We start from the raw sequence: 23,141 nt of genomic DNA, 5'->3' as shown, positions 1-23,141 counted from the left end.
TGAAAGAACTTGAAATAATTAAAAACAAATCGTGATATAAACCTTAAAATAAAAATATTTTTGTGTTGTTATGAGAGAAAAAAACTATATCTAAAGTCATTAAATTATTAATAAATTTATACTTTGGTTAATCAACTTTAAAAAATTATAAAATAGTTATTAAATTATTTGAAAACTTTTATCTAAATGAACAGGTTGTTAAGTTTTTTTTAAAGTCTGGCTAGCGAGCTCTACACGATACTTCAACCATCGTTATGATAGATCAGTATTCAATATAGCCAGAGCATTTGCTAACAGCTGCAAGTTTGAAACACCGTTGTGCCGAGGGCCTCAACAATGTTAAAAAATCTCGAGGGAGCTGCATTACCTAATGTTCCAAGGCCACCGCCATCAACGGGGAAACAGAAGGAGAATCAGGTAACAACGGATAATGCTGCACAATGTTCAGTCACCTCTATCTACGGTGCCAATATTGGGGACTTGTACCGCAAAGTAACGGCTACATGGTGCAAAAGCCCGTTAGCCATTCGTTTGCTATAAGTGTAAAAAGTCCTTGTGATGATCAAAGCCATAATACCTGCAAGATTGATTTAAATGGATGGCAATTTTGGGGAAAAAAAGGTCTGAAAAACATCAAAATAGATGGCGAAAGGGTCGATATTTATTGGGATTTTCGAGAAACGAAGTTCAATGCTAGCCCCGAGCCTTGCTCAGACTATTATGTAGCAATGGTGTGTGATGAAAAAGTGGTATTAGTTATAGGTGACATGAAAAAAGATGCTTTAAAAAGAACCAAGAAAAAACTTTCCTGGATAGACCCTAACTTGTTGTGCAAGCAAGAGCATATTTGTGGGAAAAGACTCTTTTGTTCCAAGACCAAACTTGGTGAAGGGATACAAGAACACGACATTATAATCGAGAACTGTCTATCCGATCCCGATGATCCCGAAATGTGGGTTACCATAGACGGTACCACCATCATTCGAGTTATGAACCTTCATTGGAGGTTCAGAGGAAATGAAATAGTCACAGTTAACAAAACACCTATACAAATTTTCTGGGATGTACATGACTGGTTATATAATAAATCCAGTTCAAGCCATGGATTATTTATTTTCATACCAGGTAAACCGGATTCAAACTCTATCATCAACAGTGATGATGATTGCAACATAAATATTCCAAAGTTTTGTTATGTTTTATATGCTTGGAAAACTGAGTAGGCATCATTCTCTTTCACGGTGGAAACTATAAACATTTGTTTTGGTTTGGTCTAGTTTAGTAATTGTATGTTACATCTATGTTGTCCGGATTTGTATGTGAACTCAATATAGACCTAATGAGTGTATGTTAAGTTTTTTAATATATATATTTATAAGATCATATCTCGATTATGTCTAAAAATATGTTGAACTTAAAATCATGGGTAATTTAAATAAAATAAAAAGTACAAGTAACACAATTTTTCAATGATTGTTTTATCTTCTCTGTAATTTTTTGTAAAATTGCTTGCACAATACTTTGTTAATGAATTAGATCAAAACTTAGATATTGGTTGTTGTTTAATTTAAAACAACTTGATCATTCATTCTATTATTTAAATATAATTTTTTATATATTTTATAATTAAATTTAAATAAAAATTATTATTCATGAAAAATTCTATCATATGCGTATACGTGCGAAAACAAAGTACTTAGAACATAAATGTTAGTTTCAAAATAATATACAATAATTAATGAAATGATTGGTTTGGAACTAATTAACAAAAACCTACGAAATATGTACAACATTAAAATAAAAATAAATTAAATTGTGAATAAAATAAAATTTAAACACGTTAATACATCATATCAACAATTCTAATTGCACCACAATTGGTTTGGAACTAAATCCTTCAACCTATCGGCCGGCTATCCAGCCCGACCCGTGAACAGCTCTACTTGCAACATAAACTCAATTAATAATATTATTAATATATACAACAGATGAAGATAATAAAGCATGCATAAAAAAATTAAAATATAAATCTTATATTAAAATAAAATTTTGGTCTCAAAAATGAAAAGATTATAAAAAAATATTTTCGTAAATTTCCTAATGATGTTTGATTGATTTTGACATTATCCAGTTTATTTTCCACTCAAACAAAGACTAAAGCAGCCTCTTTTTTTTGAAAAATTAAGGGTATTTGGTGTTGTGATTGACACCTTTTCAAGAAGCAAAGGAAAAATTCATTTTTTAATATCTAATCTCTTTTTATTTATTGACTCCATTAGCCTTCGAGTCCTCCACCAGTAAGTCCAGAGAAAGAGAGAACAAAAATGGAGGAACAACAGAAATCCGGTCATTTGGTGCTTGTTATGGCACCCTTCCAAGGCCACTTAACTTCCATGCTCCAGCTAGCTACTATCTTGCACTCGAAGGGCTTCTCAATCACTATAGTTCACCCTGAATTGAATTCTCTTAACCCTTCAAACCACCCCGAATTCACCTTCGTATCCATACCAGATAAGATCAAGGAATCTCAACTCTCAGATGAAGACCTTGCAGATAAGCTCAAGGAATCTCTAGTCTCAAATGTAGATGTTGCAGGTTCCTTGCAGAGTCTCCACAAAAACTGTGCAGCACCATTACAAAAATGCCTCGAAAACATTTTGCACTCTCATCACCATATTGCTGCAGTCATCTATGATACACTCATGTTTTGTGCTCAAACTATAGTCAACGAACTGGGGATACCCGGGATAACTTTGCGTACAAGTTCGGCTACAACAATGCTATTATTTTCGGTACTTCCTCAACTTGGTGAGAAAGGTATACATAACACTTTAATATTTGGTTGCAACAAGTTGTATACATGATGATCATACGTAATTTTGGTCTGGGTTAAATTTGTGTTGCAGAATTAATGTCTGGAATTGAATCACCCGAGCTTCAAGCTCTTCAGCTTCAACGCTTACGAGCATTAATAGTACAGAATCCGACTCAAGCGATGATGGAGGTGAGAGCTGCATTCACAAATGCGATTAAGTTCTCATCAGCTATAATTGTGAACTCAATGGAATTTTTGGAACTAGATGCACTGTCAAAGGTAAGACAATACTTTCCTACTCCAATTTTCACTGTAGGACCATTACACAAATTAGCTCCAGCCATTTGCTGCTCATTATTGACCGAAGATGATAAATGCATCTCTTGGCTTAACAAACAAGCCCCCAAATCTGTCATCTATGTGAGCTTTGGTAGCATTGCCATCATTGATAAGCAAGAACTAATTGAGACAGCTTGGGGATTATCCAACAGTAAACAACCCTTCCTGTGGGTGGTTAGACCTGGTATGGTTTGTGGCTCAGAATGGATTGAATCTTTGCCAAACGGATTTGAGGAGAGTGTGGGAGAAAGAGGTTGCATTGTGAAATGGGCACCTCAAAAGGAAGTGTTGGCTCATGCTGCAGTGGGTGGATTTTGGAGCCACTGTGGGTGGAATTCAACCATTGAGAGCATTTGTGAAGGGGTACCAATGCTATGCAGACCTTTCTTTGGCGACCAACTCTTGAACTCAAATTACATATGTAATGTTTGGAAAATAGGCTTGGAGTTGCAGAATCTAGAAAGAGGGAATACAGTAAGAACAATAAAACGACTAATGGTGGATATGGAAGGAAAGGATATCAGAAAGAGAGCTATGGATTTGAAGAAGAAAGCTGCTCTTCGTCTTATGGAAGACGGTTCTACAAGTTGTTCTTTCAATGGGTTAATAAAGCAGATATCAGTTTAAGAGACATGAAATTAAACATCCTTGTAGTTCTATTTTGCAATTACCCCACAACCAAATACCCAATGAATTTCCCACGAAAATTGGCAGGTTGGATTCTCCCTACTTTCTTTTCTTCCACAATAAGTTGGTTCTCAATAATTTAATAAATAACTTTATCGATCAGGATCTATGACAAATCATCAAGAACAAAATTAGATGTAGAAGTATTTTTTATTACATCAAATCATCTCTAATCATCCCATCATCAATTATAAATTAGTTATTAATGTATCTATACATATTTGACTCATACTTTATTTAATAACTAAAGATTGATAAATCTTAACCAAATTAAATCATTTTTAATTTGAGCTGATCTTTTATGATACTAAACAATAACATATAATCACTATTATTATATATGTGATGTCCACATTTTCCAACATATGATACGTTTATGACGCAAATACCATTATGATTTGCCACTAGAGAGGCACAATAACTTTTAGGTGAACTGTAAATAGATGAAGATAAATTAAACTATATCCATGAAAGAGGACCTAATGCTAGCCCGTGACAAAATAGGTCAAAAAAGCTTTAAATGTCTTACATATGTGTTCTTAGACCTTTTTTCTCGTAAGATGCCACTTTTGGCAAAAATTGACGCAATCTCATGATGAGATTGTAATAGTAAAACCTGAAATAACTTAAAATAATCGAAAACAAATCATGATATAAACCTGAAAATAAAAGTATTTTTGTGTTGTTATGAGAGAAAAAAAATATATCTAAAGTCATGAAATTATTAATAAATTTATACTTTGGTTAATCAACTTTAAAAAGTTATAAAATAGTTATTAAATTATTTGAAAACTTTTATCTAAATGAATAGGTTGTTAAGTTTTTTTTTTTAAGTCTGGCTAATGAGCTCCACACGATACTTCAACAATCGTTATGATGGATCAGTATTCATTGATGAGTAGAAGAACATATTTTAAATCTATATTGATTTGATGGGATACTAGAACACGACATTATAATCGAGAATTGTCTATCCAATTCCGATGATCCCGAAAAGTGGGTTACCATAGACGGTACCACCATCATTCGAGTTATGAACCTTCATTGGAGGTTCAGAGGAAATGAAATAGTCACATGACAAAACACCTGTACAAGTTTTCTGAGATGTACATGACTGGTTATATAATAAATCTGGTTCAAGCCATGGATTATTTATTTTCATACCAGGTGAACCGGATTCAAATCATAAACAACGATGATGATTGCAACATAAATGTTCCAAAGTTTTGTTATGTTTTATATGCTTGGAAAACTGAGTAGGCATCATTCTCTTTCACGGTGGAAACTATAAACATTTGTTTTGGTATGATCTAGTTTAGTAATATGTTACATCTATGTTGTCCGGATTTGTATGTAAACTCAATATAGACCTAAAGAATGTATGTTAAGTTTATATATATATATTTAGAAGATCATATCTCGATTATGTCTAAAAATATGTTGAACATAAAATCATGAATAATTTAAATAAAATAAAAAAGTCCAAGTAACACAATTTTTCAATGAATGTTTTATCTTCTCTATAATTTTTAGTAAAATTGCATGCACAAGACTTTGTTAATGAATTAGGTCAAAATTTAGATATTGTTTGTTGTTTAATTTAAAACAACTTGATCATTCATTCTATTATTTAAATATAATTTTTTATATATATTATAATTAAATTTAAATAAAAATTATTATCCATTAAGAATTCTATCATATGCGTATACGTGTGAAAACAACGTACTTAGAACATAAATGTTATTTTAAAAATAATATACAATAATAAATAATGAAATGATTGGTTCGGAACTAATTAATAATAACATATGAAATATGTACAATATTAAAATAAAAAATAAATTAAATTGTGAGTAAAATAAAATTTAAACACATTAATACATCATATCAAGAATTCTAATTGCACCACAATTGGTTTGGAACTAAATCCTTCCACTTATCGGGCGGCTACCCAGCCCGACCCATGAATAGGTCTACTTGTAACATAAACTCAATTAATAATATTATCAATATATACAACAGATGAAAATAATAAAGCATGCATAAAAGAATTAAAATATAAATATTATATTAAAATAAAATTTTGGTTTCAAAAATAAAAGATAAATAAAAAAATATTTTCGTAAATTTCCTACTCGAATTGATGTTCCGGTTTATTTTCCACTCAAACAAAGACTAAAGCAGCCATTTTTGACAAAAGTAAGGGTCAAATTTGGTGTTCTGATTGACACCTTTTCCAGAAGCAAAGGAACAATTAGTTTTTAAGATCTAATCTCTTTTTATTTATTGATTCCATTAGTCTTCGAGTCCTCCACCAGTAAGTCCAGAGAAAGAGAGAACAAAAATGGAGAAACAACAGAAATCCGGTCATTTGGTGCTTGTTATGGCACCCTTCCAAGGCCACTTAACTCCCATGCTCCAGCTAGCTACTATCTTGCACTCAAAGGGCTTCTCGATCACTATAGTTCACCCTGAATTGAACTCTCTTAACCCTTCAAACCACCCCGAATTCACCTTCGTATCCGTACCAGATAAGATCAAGGAATCTCAACTCTCAGATGAAGACCTTGCAGATAAGCTCAAGGAATCTCTAGTCTCAAATGTAGATGTTGCAGGTTCATTCCAGAGTCTCAACAAAAACTGTGCAGCACCATTACAAAAATGCCTCGAAAACATTTTTCACTCTCATCACCATATTGCTGCAGTCATCTATGATACACTCATGTTTTGTGCTCAAACTATAGTCAACGAACTGGGGATACCCGGGATAACTTTGCGTACAAGTTCGGCTACAACAATGCTATTATTTCCGGTACTTCCTCAACTTGGTGAGAAAGGTATACATACCACTTTAATATTTTGTTGCAACAAGTTCTATTAGAGGTGATCATGGGTTGGGCGGCTCGGTCCGGCCCGACAGCTTACCCGAAAATGAGAGGTTTCGAATAAAAATAAAGGCTCGAAATATGAGTTTGAGTGAAAAAAGAGGCCCGTGTTTTGGGTAAGAATTTTTTAGTCCGGGCCCAACCCGGCCCGAAGTATATATTAAATATATATATTTTATTTTTAATCAAATATATTTTTTAATCAAATATATATATTAAATATTTTTTTTATAAAATTTAATATGGTTTAGGCCAGACTGAGTTCGAACTTAACAATTTTTTTTCGGGCCGAACTTGAAAAAAAATTTAGGCCTATATTCTGGGTCGGGCCGGGCACGGGCTTAGAAAACAAACCTAAAATTTTGTTCGAGCCAGCCTAAACCCGACTCGGCCCGGCCCATGATCACCTCTAAGTTGTATAGATGATGATCATACGTGGGTTAAATTTGTGTTGCAGAATTAATGTCTGGAACTGAATCACCAGAGCTTCAAGCTCTGCAGCTTCAACGCTTACGAGCATTAATAGTACAGAATCCGACTCAAGCGATGATGGAGGTGAGAGCTGCATTCACAAATGCGATTAAGTTCTCATCAGCTATAATTGTGAACTCGATGGAATTTTTGGAACTAGAAGCACTGTCAAAGGTAAGACAATACTTTCCTACTCCAATTTTCACTGTAGGACCATTACACAAATTAGCTCCAGCCATTTGCTGCTCATTATTGACTGAAGATGATAAATGCATCTCTTGGCTTAACAAACAAGCCCCCAAATCTGTCCTTTATGTGAGCTTTGGTAGCATTGCCAACATTGATAAGCAAGAACTAATTGAGACAGCTTGGGGATTATCCAACAGTAAACAACCCTTCCTGTGGGTGGTTAGACCTGGTATGGTTTCTGGCTCAGAATGGATTGAATCTTTGCCAAATGGGTTTGAGGAGAGTGTGCGAGAAAGAGGTTGCATTGTGAAATGGGCACCTCAAAAGGAAGTGTTGGCTCATGCTGCAGTGGGTGGATTTTGGAGCCACTGTGGGTGGAATTCAACCATTGAGAGCATTTGTGAAGGGGTACCAATGCTATGCAGACCTTTCTTTGGCGACCAACTCTTGAGCTCAAGTTACATATGTAATGTTTGGAAAATAGGCTTGGAATTGCAGAATCTAGAAAGAGGGAATACAGTAAGAACAATAAAACGACTAATGGTGGATATGGAAGGAAAGGATATCAGAAACAGAGCTATGGATTTGAAGAAGAAAGCTGCTCTTTGTCTTATGGAAGACGGTTCTACAAGTTGTTCTTTCAATGGGTTAATAAAGCAGATATCAGTTTAAGAGACATGAAATTAAACATCCTTGTAGTTCTATTTTGCAATTACCCCACGACCAAATACCCAATGAATTTCCCACCAGAATTGGCAGGTTGGATTCTCCCTAATTTCTTTTCTTCCACAATAAGTTGGTTCTCAATTGTTCAACATGATCGCGTTTCGAATACCACTTGTTATAACTCTAAAATTAAGATTTAATATAAAACTTTATTAATTAGGATTTATATCAAATCATCCAAAACAAAACTAGATGTAGAAGCATACTTTATTACATCAAATCATCTCTAATCATCCCATCATCAATTGGAAATTAGTTATTAGAGTATTTATATATATTTGACTAATACTTTATTTAATAACTAAACCACGATAAACCTTAACCAAATTAAATTACTTATAATTTGAGCTGATCTTTTATGATATTAAACAATAACATATAATTACTATTATTATATATGTGATGCCCACAACTCTAAATTTTCCAACACTTGATACGTTTATGACGCAAATACCATTATGATTTGCCATTAGAGAGGCACAATAACTTTTAGGTGAACTGTAAAGAGATGAAGATAAATTAAACTATATCCATGTAAGTCATGTGAAAAATGACCTAACGCTAGCCCGTGACAAAATAGGTCAAAAAAAGTTTTAAATGTCTTACACATGCGTTTCTAGACCTTTTGTCTCGTAAGATGCCACTTTTGGCAAAAGCTGACGCAATCTCATGATGAGATTGTAAAAGCAAAACCTAAAGGAACTTAAAATAATCGAAAAAAATCGTGATATAAACCTTAAAATAAAAGTATTTTTGCGTTGTTATGAGAGAAAAAAAAACTATATCTAAAGTCATTAAATTATTGATAAATTTATATTTTGGTTAATCAACTTTAAAAAATTATAAAATAGTTATTAAACTATTTGAAAGTTTTTATCTAAATGAATAGGTTGTTAAGTTTTTTTTTAAAAGTCTAGCTAGCGAGCTACACACGATACTTCAACAATCGTTATGATGGATCGGTATTCATTGACGAGTAAAAGAACATATTTTAAATCTATATTGATTTGATGGTTAGTATCAGAGATAAAAGAAGAAAGTTATTTGGCTTTTGATTCAAAGATTCCTGACGTTTAAAGTTATTTCATGATAAAAAATAACTTGTAGAAGAAAAAGGATATGAGAGCTTTCGATTGTTACTGATGATACGAAAAAAAAAGGCTATACAACAATGATTTTGATAGTCCAGTGACTTAAATAAAAACTTTTAAATGATTTAGAGACTATTCTGTAACTTTTTGAAGTTGAGTAACCAAATCATAAACTTACCGATAATTGTGTAGTTGATAAAAAAGGGCGCGTTTAAATTACCAGCCAGTACGCTGTCGTTTGGACGCAAACTTCAGGTTAGGGATTTTAAAGCTTTAACAGAGCTAAAATCTCTGAACTTGAAATTGAAGATTCTCAAAATGTCGATTTTTGCGGGTAATCTTAGCTTCAAAATCTCATCCACACTTCAGTTTCGAGTTTTCTCATTTCCCTGGTAAGCTCTCCCAGACCAAATTTTGGGTTTTTTTTTTCTTTTTCTATTCTCTGTTTGTTTCCTAGGAAAATGAAAGTAAGTGAAGCAAAGGTGGTACTTTGATTCACCTGTTTCACGTTTGATCAATCCGAACCCTAAGTTGACGTAATCCAATTTGATCATTAAACGTCAATGTAATCCGAAGTCGCCTGAACCCGAAATAATCCCAACCGTGATGACCCAACCCAAAAACTCGAATAACTTAAACTGAAACTGAAATTATCCGAAAATATTAAAACTCGATTTGTCCCAATCTAGATTGCCCCGACTTGCCTAGTTCTAAAGCTTTGACTTTTCAGGATGAATGGCAACAAGACAATATTTCGCTTGAAAGAGAAGGAATATAGTTCATCAGTTCCAGTAAGGTATATACCAAAGAAATCTTTGGAAACTGAAGAGCCCGAAACTTCTTCACATTCAAAGGGTTTGAGTAAGAACGAATCTCGTAAAACCGCTGCTTCGAATGTATTTGGAAGAAAGTTTACAAACAATGAAGGCAGTGTTATTGATAAAAAGTCGCAAACACGAAGCGGAATGTTCAAGAAAATTGCATTATATGATGATGTTCAACAAGGTATGAATGATAGTGAACATGTTGTAGTATCTAATCCTAGTGGATTGCTATTGGGAATTGATGGTTTATGAGACTCTTGTTTGTGAACACTGATAAAATTGTTGATTTTGAACTCGCAGCATTACGGATGTAATGGTCTTCTTGAATTGTATTTATATCCATGTATAGAAGTTTATACTGGTAATATAGTTTACAAGTTTTGTGCATGCGAATTGATGGTTTACGAGATTTGTGAATGCAAACATTGCTAGAATTGTGGGTTTCAAACTCACAGCATTGTGGATGTAATGGTTTCCCGAGTCGTATTTATGTCAGTTTATATAAGTTTACATTGGTAATAAAGTTTGCACTTCTTGATGGCTTACTAGACTCATGCGTGCAAACATCGATAAAATTGTTGTTTTTGAATTCACAGCTTTGTGGATGTAATGATTTTTCTTTTTCTTTTTGAATTGTTTTTATGTCCATTTATAGAAGCTCAGACGGTAATATATGTTAGTTTGGGCTAGTGATGGCCTTTAAGATGGAGACACGAACACGTTACCAAGTTTAGTCTTCTTAGTATTTTTAGATTCATATGGTTTAAATCGTTATTACACATTGATGTGGGATAATTAAATTGCTCCAATTTGTAGGTGATGAAATAATGGAGAAACCTGTAGAGGCGGTTGAGGAGGTGCCTCAAGGACAAAATATTAACAGAAAGAATCCGTTACAAGCTTGCAAGAGAATGTCAGATGCTGAGAAGTCGGCAATTGAATTACTTGCAGCAAGGTTAAAACGCTATTTCTTGGATATGAAATTCACTAATTATTTTACTATGTAGCGCTAAAAGTATAATGGAGGCCCTTCTACTAAAGGCCATATTGCATTTTGCTCCCTCTATTAAAAAAAAAGGGCAAATTAGTCCCTGTACGTTAGATCAAAGAGCAAACCGGTCCTTCTATTAAAACTTTCATCCATTTTTACTGTTGAAAACTGATCCTTGTATGTCAGCATAAGGTATACGTGGCGTGCCATATGTAACTGTCTGGTTATTCCAACAGTCAGGTCAGTTTTTAACAATAGAAATGGATGAAAATAATGACCAGTTGCTCTTTGATTTAATATACAGGATCTAATTTGCTATTTTATTAGTGAAGGGGGCAAAATATAATCCAACTCCTAGTATAAGGGCCTCCATGGTACTTTTACCCTATGTAGTGTATCCATTTTCACTAGTTCTTCACTGAATGCAATCTTTATTTTCTGCAGAGCATTTACCGCGGTAGAACTGAGAAAGAAACTGCTTGGCAAGAGATTTGATCCAGATATTGTCGAGACATTGATTACTGATTTACAAAATAGGTGTGTGGATTATAAGGAAAGATATCGTATTGACTTTTTCGAGGGTGTCGTAATTGGTTCTATATGTAATTTATTCAATTATGTTAACTTTTCCTCCATTATATTGCTTTCGATTTTATCGCATGTTAAACAACTAATTCGACTATTTTGGCTTATTGTAGAGGGTTGATCAATGATAGTTTGTATGCGGAAGCATTTTCTCGATCTAGATGGTCTTCATCAACCTGGGGACCAAGGAGAATCAAGCAAGTAAGCACTCCTCTTTCGAATTAAAATTTTCGAGGAACTTCTTTTGTTTCGTAATTATGTTAAAACCATATTGACAAATAAGGCTTTGTTTGGTTGCTAGTACTAAGTTTCTCAGAAAGTTGGTTTTGATCCCTCTACTATACTAAAATTTGGGATTTAGTCCTGGTACTTAATTTATTTGGCATAATTTGGACTAACTAATAATATTACAAAAGTAAGTGTACAAAATTATGCAAAATTAAAGTATAAGGGACAAGAGCTTAAATTTTAATATAGTAGAGAGACCAAAACTATAATTTGACCATTTTAGTCCTATATGTACAATGAACTTGCTGTTTTTATAATTGATCATAATATTTAGCCTCTAGGTTTCATTTGGGTTAAAGTACCTAGGAGGTCCTTATATTATAGGGATTGGTTCAAATTAGTCCTATTATTAAATGGATCAATTTAGTCCCTATACTATTAAAAAGAATCAAATAAGTCCAAATTGTAACACAGTTAACATTTACTGTATAAAAGAATGTCTTGAAAATTATTTGTTTCAGTCGCATTTCAAAATTCCAAACAAAAGATTTCATTTACAAAACCAGAAAAACTATAAAAAGATAGTTACTCTATTAAACAGTAAATGATAACTTTTAAACAATAAATATCAACTCTATTCCAATTTGATCTTAGTTGATTCTTTTTAATATTAAGGGGACTAAATTGATTCACTTAATAGTAGAGGGACTAATTTGATTAGGCCCCTAGAATACAGGCAGGTACATTCACCATTTTATTTGTAATAAAAGAAACGGAAATAACTAAGGAAAAGAAGTAAAATGACTTGTTGATTTCTCGCATTTGATGTTTTCAAGCAAAATTTTTGAATTCTCATGAAAATGTTGAATCAGGCATTGTTCAAGAAGGGTATAAGTGAATCTGATGCAGAAAATGCGTTAAAACTAGTTTTCGAGGGTCGGGATGGTGACTCAAATGATGATCAGGAATCCCAACTTGGTTTTTCAAAGCTTTCAATGGATCACCTATTAATTCAGGCCTCGAAGCAATGGCTTCGAGGTCGAGATGTTCCCAAAGAAACACGGAAGTCAAGGATTGTTCGGTGGCTTCAGTATCGCGGTTTCAACTGGGGTGTTATTGGTTCTGTTTTAAAGAAGTTGGAATCTCAGTATCCTTCCTAAAGGCACCAAAAGCAACTCAGTTATGGTGCAGCACCCAGGTTTTGACTTTAGATTTTGATACCCATTGTTTGAATTTCGAAATGTATCTCGGGGAAAATATAGATAGGATCACTTCTTTGAAATGCCAACCCTGATAAACATCTCATCTTGACTCCTAACATAAACCTTACCATAGTGCCCCATAGACTCTAGTCCGGATGTGATTACCTATATTGCTCCGAGTACTCGTGTCTGACACCCATGTCTTGTAAAAAAAAATCCATGCTTGAATACTCGTATTTGATGCTCACACCCATTTCCAATTAACATAGGCCATTTCTAACCTGTTGATACCATCTCGAGTCTTGACATTGACCATTTTTTTACAGCCGTGTCGTTAGCTTATAGATTAATTCTTGATTAAAAAGCTTGTAAGAATTTGAGCAATTAGTGGATGTGTTTCATCTGTCTGTTTGTTGTTTTTTGGAATCTTGAGACAAAACATCAAAATATTGAGACAATGGCAGTAGCCATTGCTAGTGGAGCTGCATTATCTTTAACATCTGTGGCTCATAATTCTTTTGCAGGTTGGAGCATTATATCATTATGGGACACTTATTTTGTTTTTCTATGTATATTCAATTTATAATTATCTCGCCACTTATGTTCGACTTTATATCCGACATTTATGTTTGACGTTTTTATTCGGGTATGAGATATGATATAACCCGTATTCGATTCTTCTATCCGAGTTTGAAGTTTGTTAGTAGCATGTGCTGTGCAGATTAGGACATACAGAGTGTTCCAAACTTAGGTTAGGCTTTTGCATTGCTGAAAGTAATGTCACTTTCAGACAGCACATGGACATGTGATGTAGGGAAGATGGGACCACGTGAGTTAAGCTAGGTTTGGAGACACAGAATCTCATTCTTGTAATAAAATTCTAATTGCTTAAATCCAACACTAATAATCGAATTCAAATTAAACCAAATAGGTTTTTGGTTTTACTGTTGGTTACATATGCTAATATTCTACATAAGGTGAAAGCTAAGTACTTAATTATTACAATCTACAAACATAGCTGCAACTCGAAAACCCCATCTTTAAAATTGGATCGAATCATTGGAGAAAGTAAACGAGCAGTTCGATGATCCATCTGCAACCACTATTTTGGATGGTGGTGATTGTATTAAGGCTCCCTTTGAAATGTTGGTTTCAAACCTTAACGTTTCGAGATGACGGATTTCTTTGAGCATTGCAACGACATCTTTCATTATCGGACGATCTTCAGGTTGGGTGCTAACACAAAGGAACGATACAGCTAATGTCTGTAACATTTCATGCATGGCAGGATCAGCCCTTCCTTTGAGCTTTGGGTCTAGGATTTCACTCGGGTCTCCCTTGCTAGCCAAATGATCTCGAACCCATTGAACCAAGTGCGCACCACCTGGTAAAGTCGGGTCTAGTGGGTGCCTTCCGGTTAACACCTCTAATAGAACGACACCAAAACTGTAGACATCACTTTTTTCTGTAATGCGCCGCATTGTTGCGTGTTCTGAAAGGTAACCGTTGTATGTAAAAAAAATTAAAGATTAATCGGAAAAATCGGAAAAAAAAATTAAACAAATACCTGGAGCCATATATCCATATGAACCAGCTAAGTGTGGCCTCGGACTTGATTTTGAAACTTTATCATTATCATCACCATTGTTATTCAAAACTTTAGCTAACCCAAAGTCAGCCAAGTAAGGCTCATAGCAAGGACCTAATAAGACATTCATGGCTTTAACGTCACCATGCAAGATTGAAGGCACACAATCATGGTGCAAATACGTGAGGGCATTGTCGTAACGTGCCTCCCAATCGGCTCCTCCCTTACCGCCACTGTGAATGAGCGAACTCAAGCTTCCGTTCGGCAGATTGTTGTAAAACAGTAGCTTCAAATTCGTGTTCGAACCCCAACCGAGAAGCCTAACAATGTTCCTATGCCTGATCGAGCCTAGAGTCTTGATTTCAGAAGTGAAGGCCCCATACTCTTCTGATGACCACATTTTCTTAACTGCCAACGTTTCGCCGTTCGGAATCGTTACTCTGTATACAACCCCGGAGCTCCCAGTGCCGATCACGTTGGATGATGTCAAGTTGTGGACTATGTCATCGATCGAGAAGTCGAGTTTCTGATACAGAGTCACTTCCCAAGTATAATCTTCCATAAGGCCATTGTTGAAAAATCGAGCACGGATTAACGCGTAGATAGCTAGTAGTACTAGGATCACACTGGCACTTATGAGGATCGACATCACTAGCTTCACTGCTGGTCCAACATGCCTCGAATGTTCAAGATCAGAAGAAGATACAACACCATTGGAGATATATAGGCCTTTGTTTGATTCAAGGTCACATAATGGGAGTTTTCGGAAAAAAGATGAATTCGGCAACTCACCTGAGAAGTCATTGAAGGAGACATTAAGTGAAACAAGGTTTTGAAGACTTGTAAGAACATCTAACTTTCCAGAAAACTTGTTATGGGACAAGTCAAGTATTGCTAGCTTTGTAAGACCAGAGAACTCGGATGGGATTTTGCCCGAAAACCGATTCCAACTAAGGTTTAGAGAGATTTCAAGTGCCGGAATCTGGCCTAGTTCCTTTGGGATTTCACCAAAGAAACCATTGTCACCCAGGTTTACCAACTGGAGCTTACTGCAAGATGATATCTCGGTTGGAATTTGACCCGAAAGTCGATTCTTTCCCAAGTTAAGCTTATTCAATTCACTCAAGGACCCAATACTATGACTCAGTTGACCTGTAAGGCTGTTGTCTGAAATGTCAACATACTGTAGGCTTGTAGGAAGAGTATCTGGCAAAGAACCTGCGAGTATGGAGGTCAAGAAACTCGAGGTTTCGACATCCAGATATCGACAGAGGAATCCCTCCAACGAACCGATTCTCGCTTAAATCAACAAAGTTCAAGCCCTTCAGGTTTCCAATCTCTGATGGAATGGTCCCTGCAAGTCTATTACCGTTTAACCTCAACCTATACAAACTGGTACAGTTTCCGATTTCCGGTGGAATAAAACCAGATAAATCGTTGGCCAGCAGCAGTAACTTGGTGAGATTTTTCAACCCAAAAATGTCTTTTGGGATTGAACCTGATAGACTATTATAAGACAAATCAAGAGCTTGAAGATCTTTGCACTGAGAAAGACTATCAGGAACATTACCGGTCAACTTATTTTGCCAAGCAAAGAATATAGTCAAACTATTTAGCTTGCCAATATCGACCGGAATCTCGCCGGAGAATGCATTATTATCTATCTCGAGATTAATCAACTCCGAACAGTTCAAGATTTCTGAAGGAATTGTACCTGATAACTGGTTAACACTCAATTGAAGCTCTTGAAGCTTCAATAGTTTCCCAATGCTTCTTGGTATGCTACCTGTAAGTAGATTCTCAGATAAATCGACCACCGTCAGCTCCGAACAGGTACCGAGCTCATCCGGGATAGCACCAACTAAGCTGTTCTGCCATAATAGTAAACTCTGAAGCTTGTTAAGCTGACCAATGCCCCTTGGGATTGAACAAAAGATATAGAATTCTGATACAAGTAAAGATTTTGGAGCTCACTGCAATTACTAATCTCTTCAGGGATTGAACCCGATAATAAAGACGTATAAATAGCTATAGTTTGGACCCTTTTCAACATCCCAATTGATGAAGGAAGGTTGCCTGTAATGCTAGTTTCAGCTAGGCCTAACATCAGTAAGCTGGTGCAGTTCCCAATCTCTAATGGCAATTCACCATTAAGATCTTTATTCCCACCAACTCTAAACACTTGAAGCATTTTCAATTCACCAATACTCTTTGGTATTTCACCATTGAGTTGATTATCATAAAGCGTTAAATAAACAAGACCACTAAGATTACCCATCATTGATGGGATTTTACCTCCAAGATAGTTACTATCCATAGCCAAGGTCTTCAATTTCTTCAGCTTACAAATTTCCATTGGGATTTCACCAGTGAGAAAATTCCCACTGAGATCAATAAAGTTGAGTTCATTATAATCACCAAACTCTTTAGGAATCACACCACTGAGATTGTTTGATGAAAGTATGAGGGTCTTCAAGGATTTCAAAGATTGGAAATTTGAAGGCAGTGAGCCCTGTAACTCCATTGATTTCAAGCTTATCTCCACAACATCTCCATTGGAATTGCAATGAACACCAAACCAGTTGCATGGTGTAGTGTCTGATGAATCCCATGATTTTAATGCAGGTTTGGTGGCGTTTAAGCTGTTCTTCCATGTTAACAAAGCTTGGCCTTGTTCATCAATGGAGTAACAATGATGGTGGAAGAAAAGGAAGGTAATTGAAATGAGAAAAAAGAGAGTGTTTAGAGTTGAAGGCATTGCTTAGAGAAGGAAACAAGTGATCTGTTTTGGGATTGTTGAGGGTGGAACACCATGTTTTTGTGTAGAAGAATTTTTTGTTTATAGAACCAAAAAGCTGAAGATTTTGAAATCCCCAAGTGCTCTTGTGTTTTTCCATCATTATTCTAATGGCTGTAATTCTTTAAATTAATATATTATCTTATCCACTTTATTTATTGAAATATTCGTAAATTGAGTTTTAGTTCGGTTGTTATTACCGTAATTAAGCTATTGGTAAACTATACTCAAACTCATAAACTATAAGTTTATGTTTTGATTACCCAACTTCAAAAAGTTACAAAATTGTCACTGAACTATTCAAAAGTTTTCATTTAAGTTATTGAATTGTTCGAAAGTTTTTATTTAAGTCACTAGGTAGTTAAATTTTTTTTCTAAAGTTTGGCTAGTAAGCTCCAAGCGAAAACTCGATAGTTAGTACAGTGGATCGGTACCTATCAACGAGTAGAAGAACATATCTTAGATCTAAGTTTATCTGCCGATCGATGTCGAAGATCGAAGAAGAAAGTTGTCTAGATTTTAGTTCAAGTTTCGTATCGTTCAAAGTCATTTCATAAAAAAAAAAGAATGAACTGCAAAAGAGAATGAGAATGAAAGCTTTTGATTGGTGTAGGCAATGATGTGAACAGAGATGGTCATGTAGTAGCGATGTTAACAACCTAATGACTTAAATGAAAACTTTTGATTAGTTCAGTAATTATTTTGCAACTTTTTTTAAATATTATTCAAATCAATTATCAATTATTTTTATTTTTCTCCACCCTCAAAAAGATAGTAAAATATTTTCTCCAATTTATATAAATAAAGTAGACTTATCAATTTTGAAGTACAGTTAAAATCTTACTTAATAACTAGAACTTAACCTAGTTAACCCGAACTTGAACATAAAAAGTGATTTGTCCAACTCGAATCTATATTTGAGATGACCCATGCAAGTAACTAAAATAATCTAAACCTGAAAAACTCAAGCCTCAAACTTGAACGATGCAAACACTAAACTCCCACGAAATGACTCGAAAATTTTAAAAATCGAATTTTAAGAATTAGATCAAGATAAGCATGGAATGTCTTAAGCTTTAAATAAGGAGCAATAATGTGTTGTGTAATTAGCAAATATCCAAACATAAAAGTGGTCCATCAAATTTTTATGTGGTTACAATTCAGTTCCCAACCACGTGTTTTTGTTGCCAAGTAGACTTCAACTTGCTTTTCAATGATTTATTATGAAGCTTTAAAGTACAGTTTTTCTTCTTCTTTTTTCATAAAAAAAAAATTACATCTAAGTTCACTAAACTATAAATTTACGTTTTGATAATTCGACTTCAAAAGGTTATAAAATAGTTACTTAACTATTTGAATGTTTTCATTTAAGCAACTGGATCGTTAAGTCTTCGTTTTTTAAGTTTAGTTGACATGATTCAAGTAACGATTTGATTATTAATATGGTGAAATAGTACCCATTGACGAGTACAAGAATCGGTTTCTTTGAGAGAAGTCTTCGAAGTGTTGTCCTCGGGAACACTGATCCGATTCCTCAACAATGGAAGGTATTGCTCCCAGGGAGGATTTTGTCTCCCCTCCATGGTACGTTTCACAAAAGGGAGCGCCTCGACCGGCCACCCACCAAGAGGCGATGTGATAGTCTCACCTTTGGCAGGATTCGAACCCCTGACCTATACTATATAGGTCAATTGTTGGGGTATATAGTACCACTTTGGCTAAAATACCTTCCATTGTTGAAGAATCGAATCGGCGTCCCTGAGGACGACATTTAAAAGACTTCTCTCGGAGGAACCGATCCCTCCTCAACAAACATATATTTCAAATCCAAGCTGATTTGATGGTCGATGTTGAATATTGAAGAAGAAATTTATTTTTTGATTCATAAATCAGTGAAGTTCAAAGTTGTTTCATAAAAAAAACTAAAATTATAAAAAAAATGGGAAAGTTTACCCTTTAGATTGGTGTCGAACGTGAGAACAGACATACATAGACCATTTTAATAGCTCGATAACTTAAATAAAACTTTTAAATAATGTAATGACTATTTTATAACTTTTTAAACTTAAATGACCAAAACGTAAACTCATAATAATTTAATAATATTTTTTTAAAATATATATATTTAAAGAGATGTATTTTGGTTTGTTTATAATAATAATGCATTAGAATAATGAAGAGCACATGGAAATAAGGAATTATATTAGGAATATTTTAGAAATTCATTTTAAACTGCACATCGGGACAAGCTGTCGGGCAATCTTTGCTGTAAAAAAAACCAAAGAAATGATGTAGTTGTAGTTTGCTCTTAATTGAAAGGCACAACTCTGCCACCAATTGGTTCTCAATTAAATTAAGAGTCGAATCGAATCTTTAAACAGTGAGCGAAATTCTTCCAGAACAATTAGATAAGTTTAGAGTTGTAACTAAGACGCTAGTATTCACAAGTTATTCGAGTTCGATTTAAAAAAAAATTCGAATTCAATTCGGTAGTGATCGAGCGAAGCTCGAGCTATCGATCGAGTCGAATTCAGACTTAATAATACTTAACTTGAACAACTCCCTAGCTTTGTCGAGTTTTTTTATATTTTATATTATTAAATCACATTGTTGTCCTTAATATATATTATTAACTCTAAGCTTCATTACTGAATCAAACTCGAGCTCGAGTAACTTGACTATATCTTGAATTGAGATCGAGCTTGATAGTATTCTAACTCAGTTTGACTCGATTACACCCCTAGATAAGCCATAATGAATTATTAAATTTATACAAATTAATTTAATTTTATATTTAATATTTTGAATATAAATGCAAGTATTTATGTATATTTTTTACTAAAATTAAGTGTTAAAAAATTAATTTTTAATAAACTATTTTCAATAAATTCACATATGCAGTAAAATGTAAATTAGTTTAACATTTTAAAATATTTTTCTTTTAATATTAAAATTAAGGACTTTCATGAGTAAAAATATTACGTTAAGGACTTAAATAAAATATAATAATTTAAGGAATTTTTAAATATATTTTTAAATTTATCTTTAACCCGACCTTTAATTAATAATATCAGACGTTACATGTATATAAGTCCAATCGAACAATTTTCAAAAGTCTTCAATAATATCGATGTAAACCGATCTGATATACTTGATGTTTAAAAATATTGAATGATAGGGACCATTCCAAGGTAGAATTTAAAGAAGCAGTACTAATTTTGCTATGCTGTCGGTATTGCTGAATCATTTTACCTTTTAACATTACCATAAATTCCTACCCATTTACTACTACCAAACAACAAATAATATATCGGTAAATTACGTCTGATCATTAAATTATTAGTAAGTTTACGTTTTAGTTATTTAACTTTAAAAATATTACAAAATGGCTATTAAACTATTCAAAAAAATTATCTAAATTACTTTTTTATAATTAAAAAAAGTCTACGATTCGACGACCGGTGTAATGGGTCAATACCCATCGACAAGTAGAAGAACATACCTTAGATCCAAGTCGATTTGACGGTCAATGTTGAAGGTCAAAGAAAAAAGCTATTTGGATTTTGATTTACAGATTGATAACGTTCAAAGCTATTTCATAAGAAAAGAAAAGAAAAACTTAACTGTAAAAGAGAATGAGAAGGAAAGTTTTCAATTGTTGCAGCCGGTGTGAACAGAAGAGACCATACAACAACGATTTTAACAGTCTAGTGACTTAAATAAAAACCTTCGAATAGTTCAGCGAACTATTTTATAACCTTTTACAGTTGAGTGGTCAAAGCGTAAACTTACTAATAATTTAGTGACCTCGATATTCTCATTCCATTTACCGTTTGAATCAAGAATGATATAACTTTAGGATTCAAACCCAACTCAAATATGTGAAGAAAATCCCCACATTCACATTTTTCAACTAATTATTAATATATGGTAACAATTTGGATAATGGATTGGACCCCATGATGTTCATATAAATGGGAATGGTTAATATTAATTTTTCATCTTCAGCTACCCCACTACCAAGTTTTCTCAATATAAAATAATCAATAGGTCAATAGTCAATATTGGAGCTTGTTCTTTCACAACTTTTGGCCAGCAGAGTTGATAGTTACATGACATCCTAATCCACAGTAAATTTAAATAAAATGGACTGAGGGAGGAAGGAGAATTATTTTTCCCCAAATGTGAAAAAAAATTTAATTGATACATACAATTATTTTTAAAAGGTATAATTTAAAAAGATCTAAAATTCAAACATTCAAAGTCAGGTCACTTTCGAGGCATAGGTCAAGGTGGGCAAAAATCCAACCCATCCCGCCTTGTTACCATCCTTAAGAACAAAGCTTAAGTTCGAACCTTAAAAATGACATTATTGGGAAATATAATCACAAACTCTAAACAAAATACTTCCAAAAAAATAATAAATATGCATGACATAACATTTAAAAGAAGAGACAAAGGGCATCCAAAAGCCATAAAACAAACTAAAATGGTCCCTCTTTGTCCATTCTCTACTCTCTCTCTCTTTTTGTTATTCTTTTATTAATTTTAGATTACTTCAATCTATTGAAATTAATTTTTAATAATAATGAGTTTTTGTTTAAATTTAATAAAATAATAAATTCAAACTCGATTTATGAATCGATGTATAACAGATTATGACACACCCACGATTTAAATGAAAATAATACTTTAGTTAAAATGGTAAAATTGAGAGAGTATATAGTTGGTGTTTTAGGTTCAAATCCCATCTTGGATTTTATATAAAGAGGCAAAAATACCCTTAAATTTTCATAATTGAACAATTAAATCAAAACCCGATTATAGATGACACCAGAATTAACTTAACTCGAATATTAGCATTATTATTTTATTATGTCCAACTTCTACAACAATATTTCATAATATTAATTTCAATTTTGAATCCATTGGTATGAACATGCATTGATCCATGCCCCTATTGTGATTTATCTACATCTTCTTTAGTCACCAATATTTAAATTAAATTATTTTAGATTTAAATCTAAATCACATTTGAGGCACTTTGACTTCATACCTCCACATGATGAACTTTATCTCTCATACAAATTAAATTGGAATCAAGGTTAGTAGGCAACAAATGGGTTTATTTAAGATAAAAATATTTTTTATATATTTTCGTAATTATTTATGTTATTAGTATTTTAATGATTTAACTGTCGAATATATCAATATAATTATACTTATTATATATATAAATTTTTAAATTAATTTAATATCTCTATTTTTAAATTTAGGTTGCATGTTCTTGGTATTATTGTTGGTTTTAGATTTGGGTTGCATGAGACTTGCACATGAGAGAGAGAAGCTTTGTACTATTGCACTTTAATTACAAATGTATGCCATGTGATGAATAATTAAATTTAAAAAATAAAGCAAGATTCAAACAATTTAATAAAAAAAAAGAAGTAGGGGAGTTTTATTTTACTATTGTTGATATAATGGGTAAAAAATTCACTATTTGAGATATTAAAATTTTTCATTTTATTTAATAATTTTTAATTTTTAAAATGTCCCTTAATTGGTAAATCTTAAAAAAAAATCAGCCGATGAGCTCGAAGAGATTATTTGGCAAACAATATATTGGAACAATATCTATCATGAGTAGAAGTACATACTTTAGATCCAAGTCAATTTGCCAGTTAATGTCAAAGATCAGAGAAGAAAATTGTTCAGATTTT

At 33.4% G+C, this 23,141-nt stretch overlaps 2 protein-coding genes and 2 pseudogenes across 5 annotated transcripts; 3 read left to right on the top strand and 1 right to left on the bottom strand.

Annotated features, from left to right (window-relative positions):
* The first annotated feature begins 309 nt into the window (after positions 1–309).
* Positions 310–1,348, top strand: LOC107902156 (uncharacterized; annotated as a pseudogene).
* Positions 1,349–2,293: 945 nt separating this feature from the next.
* On the top strand, positions 2,294–8,204 carry LOC107903418 (UDP-glucose iridoid glucosyltransferase). Of its 3 annotated transcripts, none has more exons than XM_041092578.1 (2): positions 2,294–2,817; positions 2,907–3,866. In XM_041092578.1, exons 1-2 carry the CDS (start codon positions 2,325–2,327, stop codon positions 3,779–3,781), a joined length of 1,368 nt encoding a protein of 455 aa, XP_040948512.1. In that variant the 5' UTR covers positions 2,294–2,324; the 3' UTR covers positions 3,782–3,866. The 3 variants fall into 3 exon arrangements, with proteins under 3 accessions (XP_040948512.1, XP_040948513.1, XP_040948511.1); XM_041092579.1 differs by lacking the exon at positions 2,907–3,866 and adding an exon at positions 7,187–8,204 and having other exon boundaries at positions 2,310–2,817; XM_041092577.1 differs by lacking the exons at positions 2,294–2,817; positions 2,907–3,866 and adding exons at positions 6,127–6,681; positions 7,187–8,204.
* A 1,199-nt stretch (positions 8,205–9,403) lies between these two features.
* Positions 9,404–13,714, top strand: LOC107903420 (uncharacterized). Of its 2 annotated transcripts, XM_016829460.2 has the most exons (7): positions 9,404–9,598; positions 9,937–10,211; positions 10,847–10,985; positions 11,466–11,558; positions 11,720–11,807; positions 12,707–13,032; positions 13,561–13,714. In XM_016829460.2, exons 1-6 carry the CDS (start codon positions 9,525–9,527, stop codon positions 12,992–12,994), a joined length of 957 nt encoding a protein of 318 aa, XP_016684949.2. In that variant the 5' UTR covers positions 9,404–9,524; the 3' UTR covers positions 12,995–13,032; positions 13,561–13,714. The 2 variants fall into 2 exon arrangements, with proteins under 2 accessions (XP_016684949.2, XP_016684948.2); XM_016829459.2 differs by having other exon boundaries at positions 12,707–13,714.
* Positions 13,715–13,924: 210 nt separating this feature from the next.
* LOC107902158 (leucine-rich repeat receptor-like serine/threonine-protein kinase RGI4) lies at positions 13,925–17,512 on the bottom strand (annotated as a pseudogene).
* Between the last annotated feature and the right edge of the window lie 5,629 nt (positions 17,513–23,141).

This window comes from Gossypium hirsutum, chromosome D05, assembly GCF_007990345.1.
Source record: "Gossypium hirsutum isolate 1008001.06 chromosome D05, Gossypium_hirsutum_v2.1, whole genome shotgun sequence".
NCBI classification, from domain to species: Eukaryota; Viridiplantae; Streptophyta; class Magnoliopsida; order Malvales; family Malvaceae; genus Gossypium; species Gossypium hirsutum.
The sequence above is the reverse complement of the archived record's forward strand: the minus strand, read 5'-3'. Positions and strand labels throughout refer to the sequence as shown.

What these genes read in the sequence shown, in the direction of transcription:
- LOC107903418 (XM_041092579.1), top strand. Translation starts at nt 2,325, where the DNA reads ATGGAGGAACAACAGAAATCCGGTCATTTGGTGCTTGTTATGGCACCC. An exon ending in TCCTCAACTTGGTGAGAAAG is followed by an intron (nt 2,818 to 7,186) that starts GTATACATAACA and finishes TTTGTGTTGCAG; the next exon opens with AATTAATGTCTGGAACTGAA.
- LOC107903420 (XM_016829460.2), top strand. Translation starts at nt 9,525, where the DNA reads ATGTCGATTTTTGCGGGTAATCTTAGCTTCAAAATCTCATCCACACTT. An exon ending in ATTACTGATTTACAAAATAG is followed by an intron (nt 11,559 to 11,719) that starts GTGTGTGGATTA and finishes GGCTTATTGTAG; the next exon opens with AGGGTTGATCAATGATAGTT. An exon ending in GACCAAGGAGAATCAAGCAA is followed by an intron (nt 11,808 to 12,706) that starts GTAAGCACTCCT and finishes ATGTTGAATCAG; the next exon opens with GCATTGTTCAAGAAGGGTAT.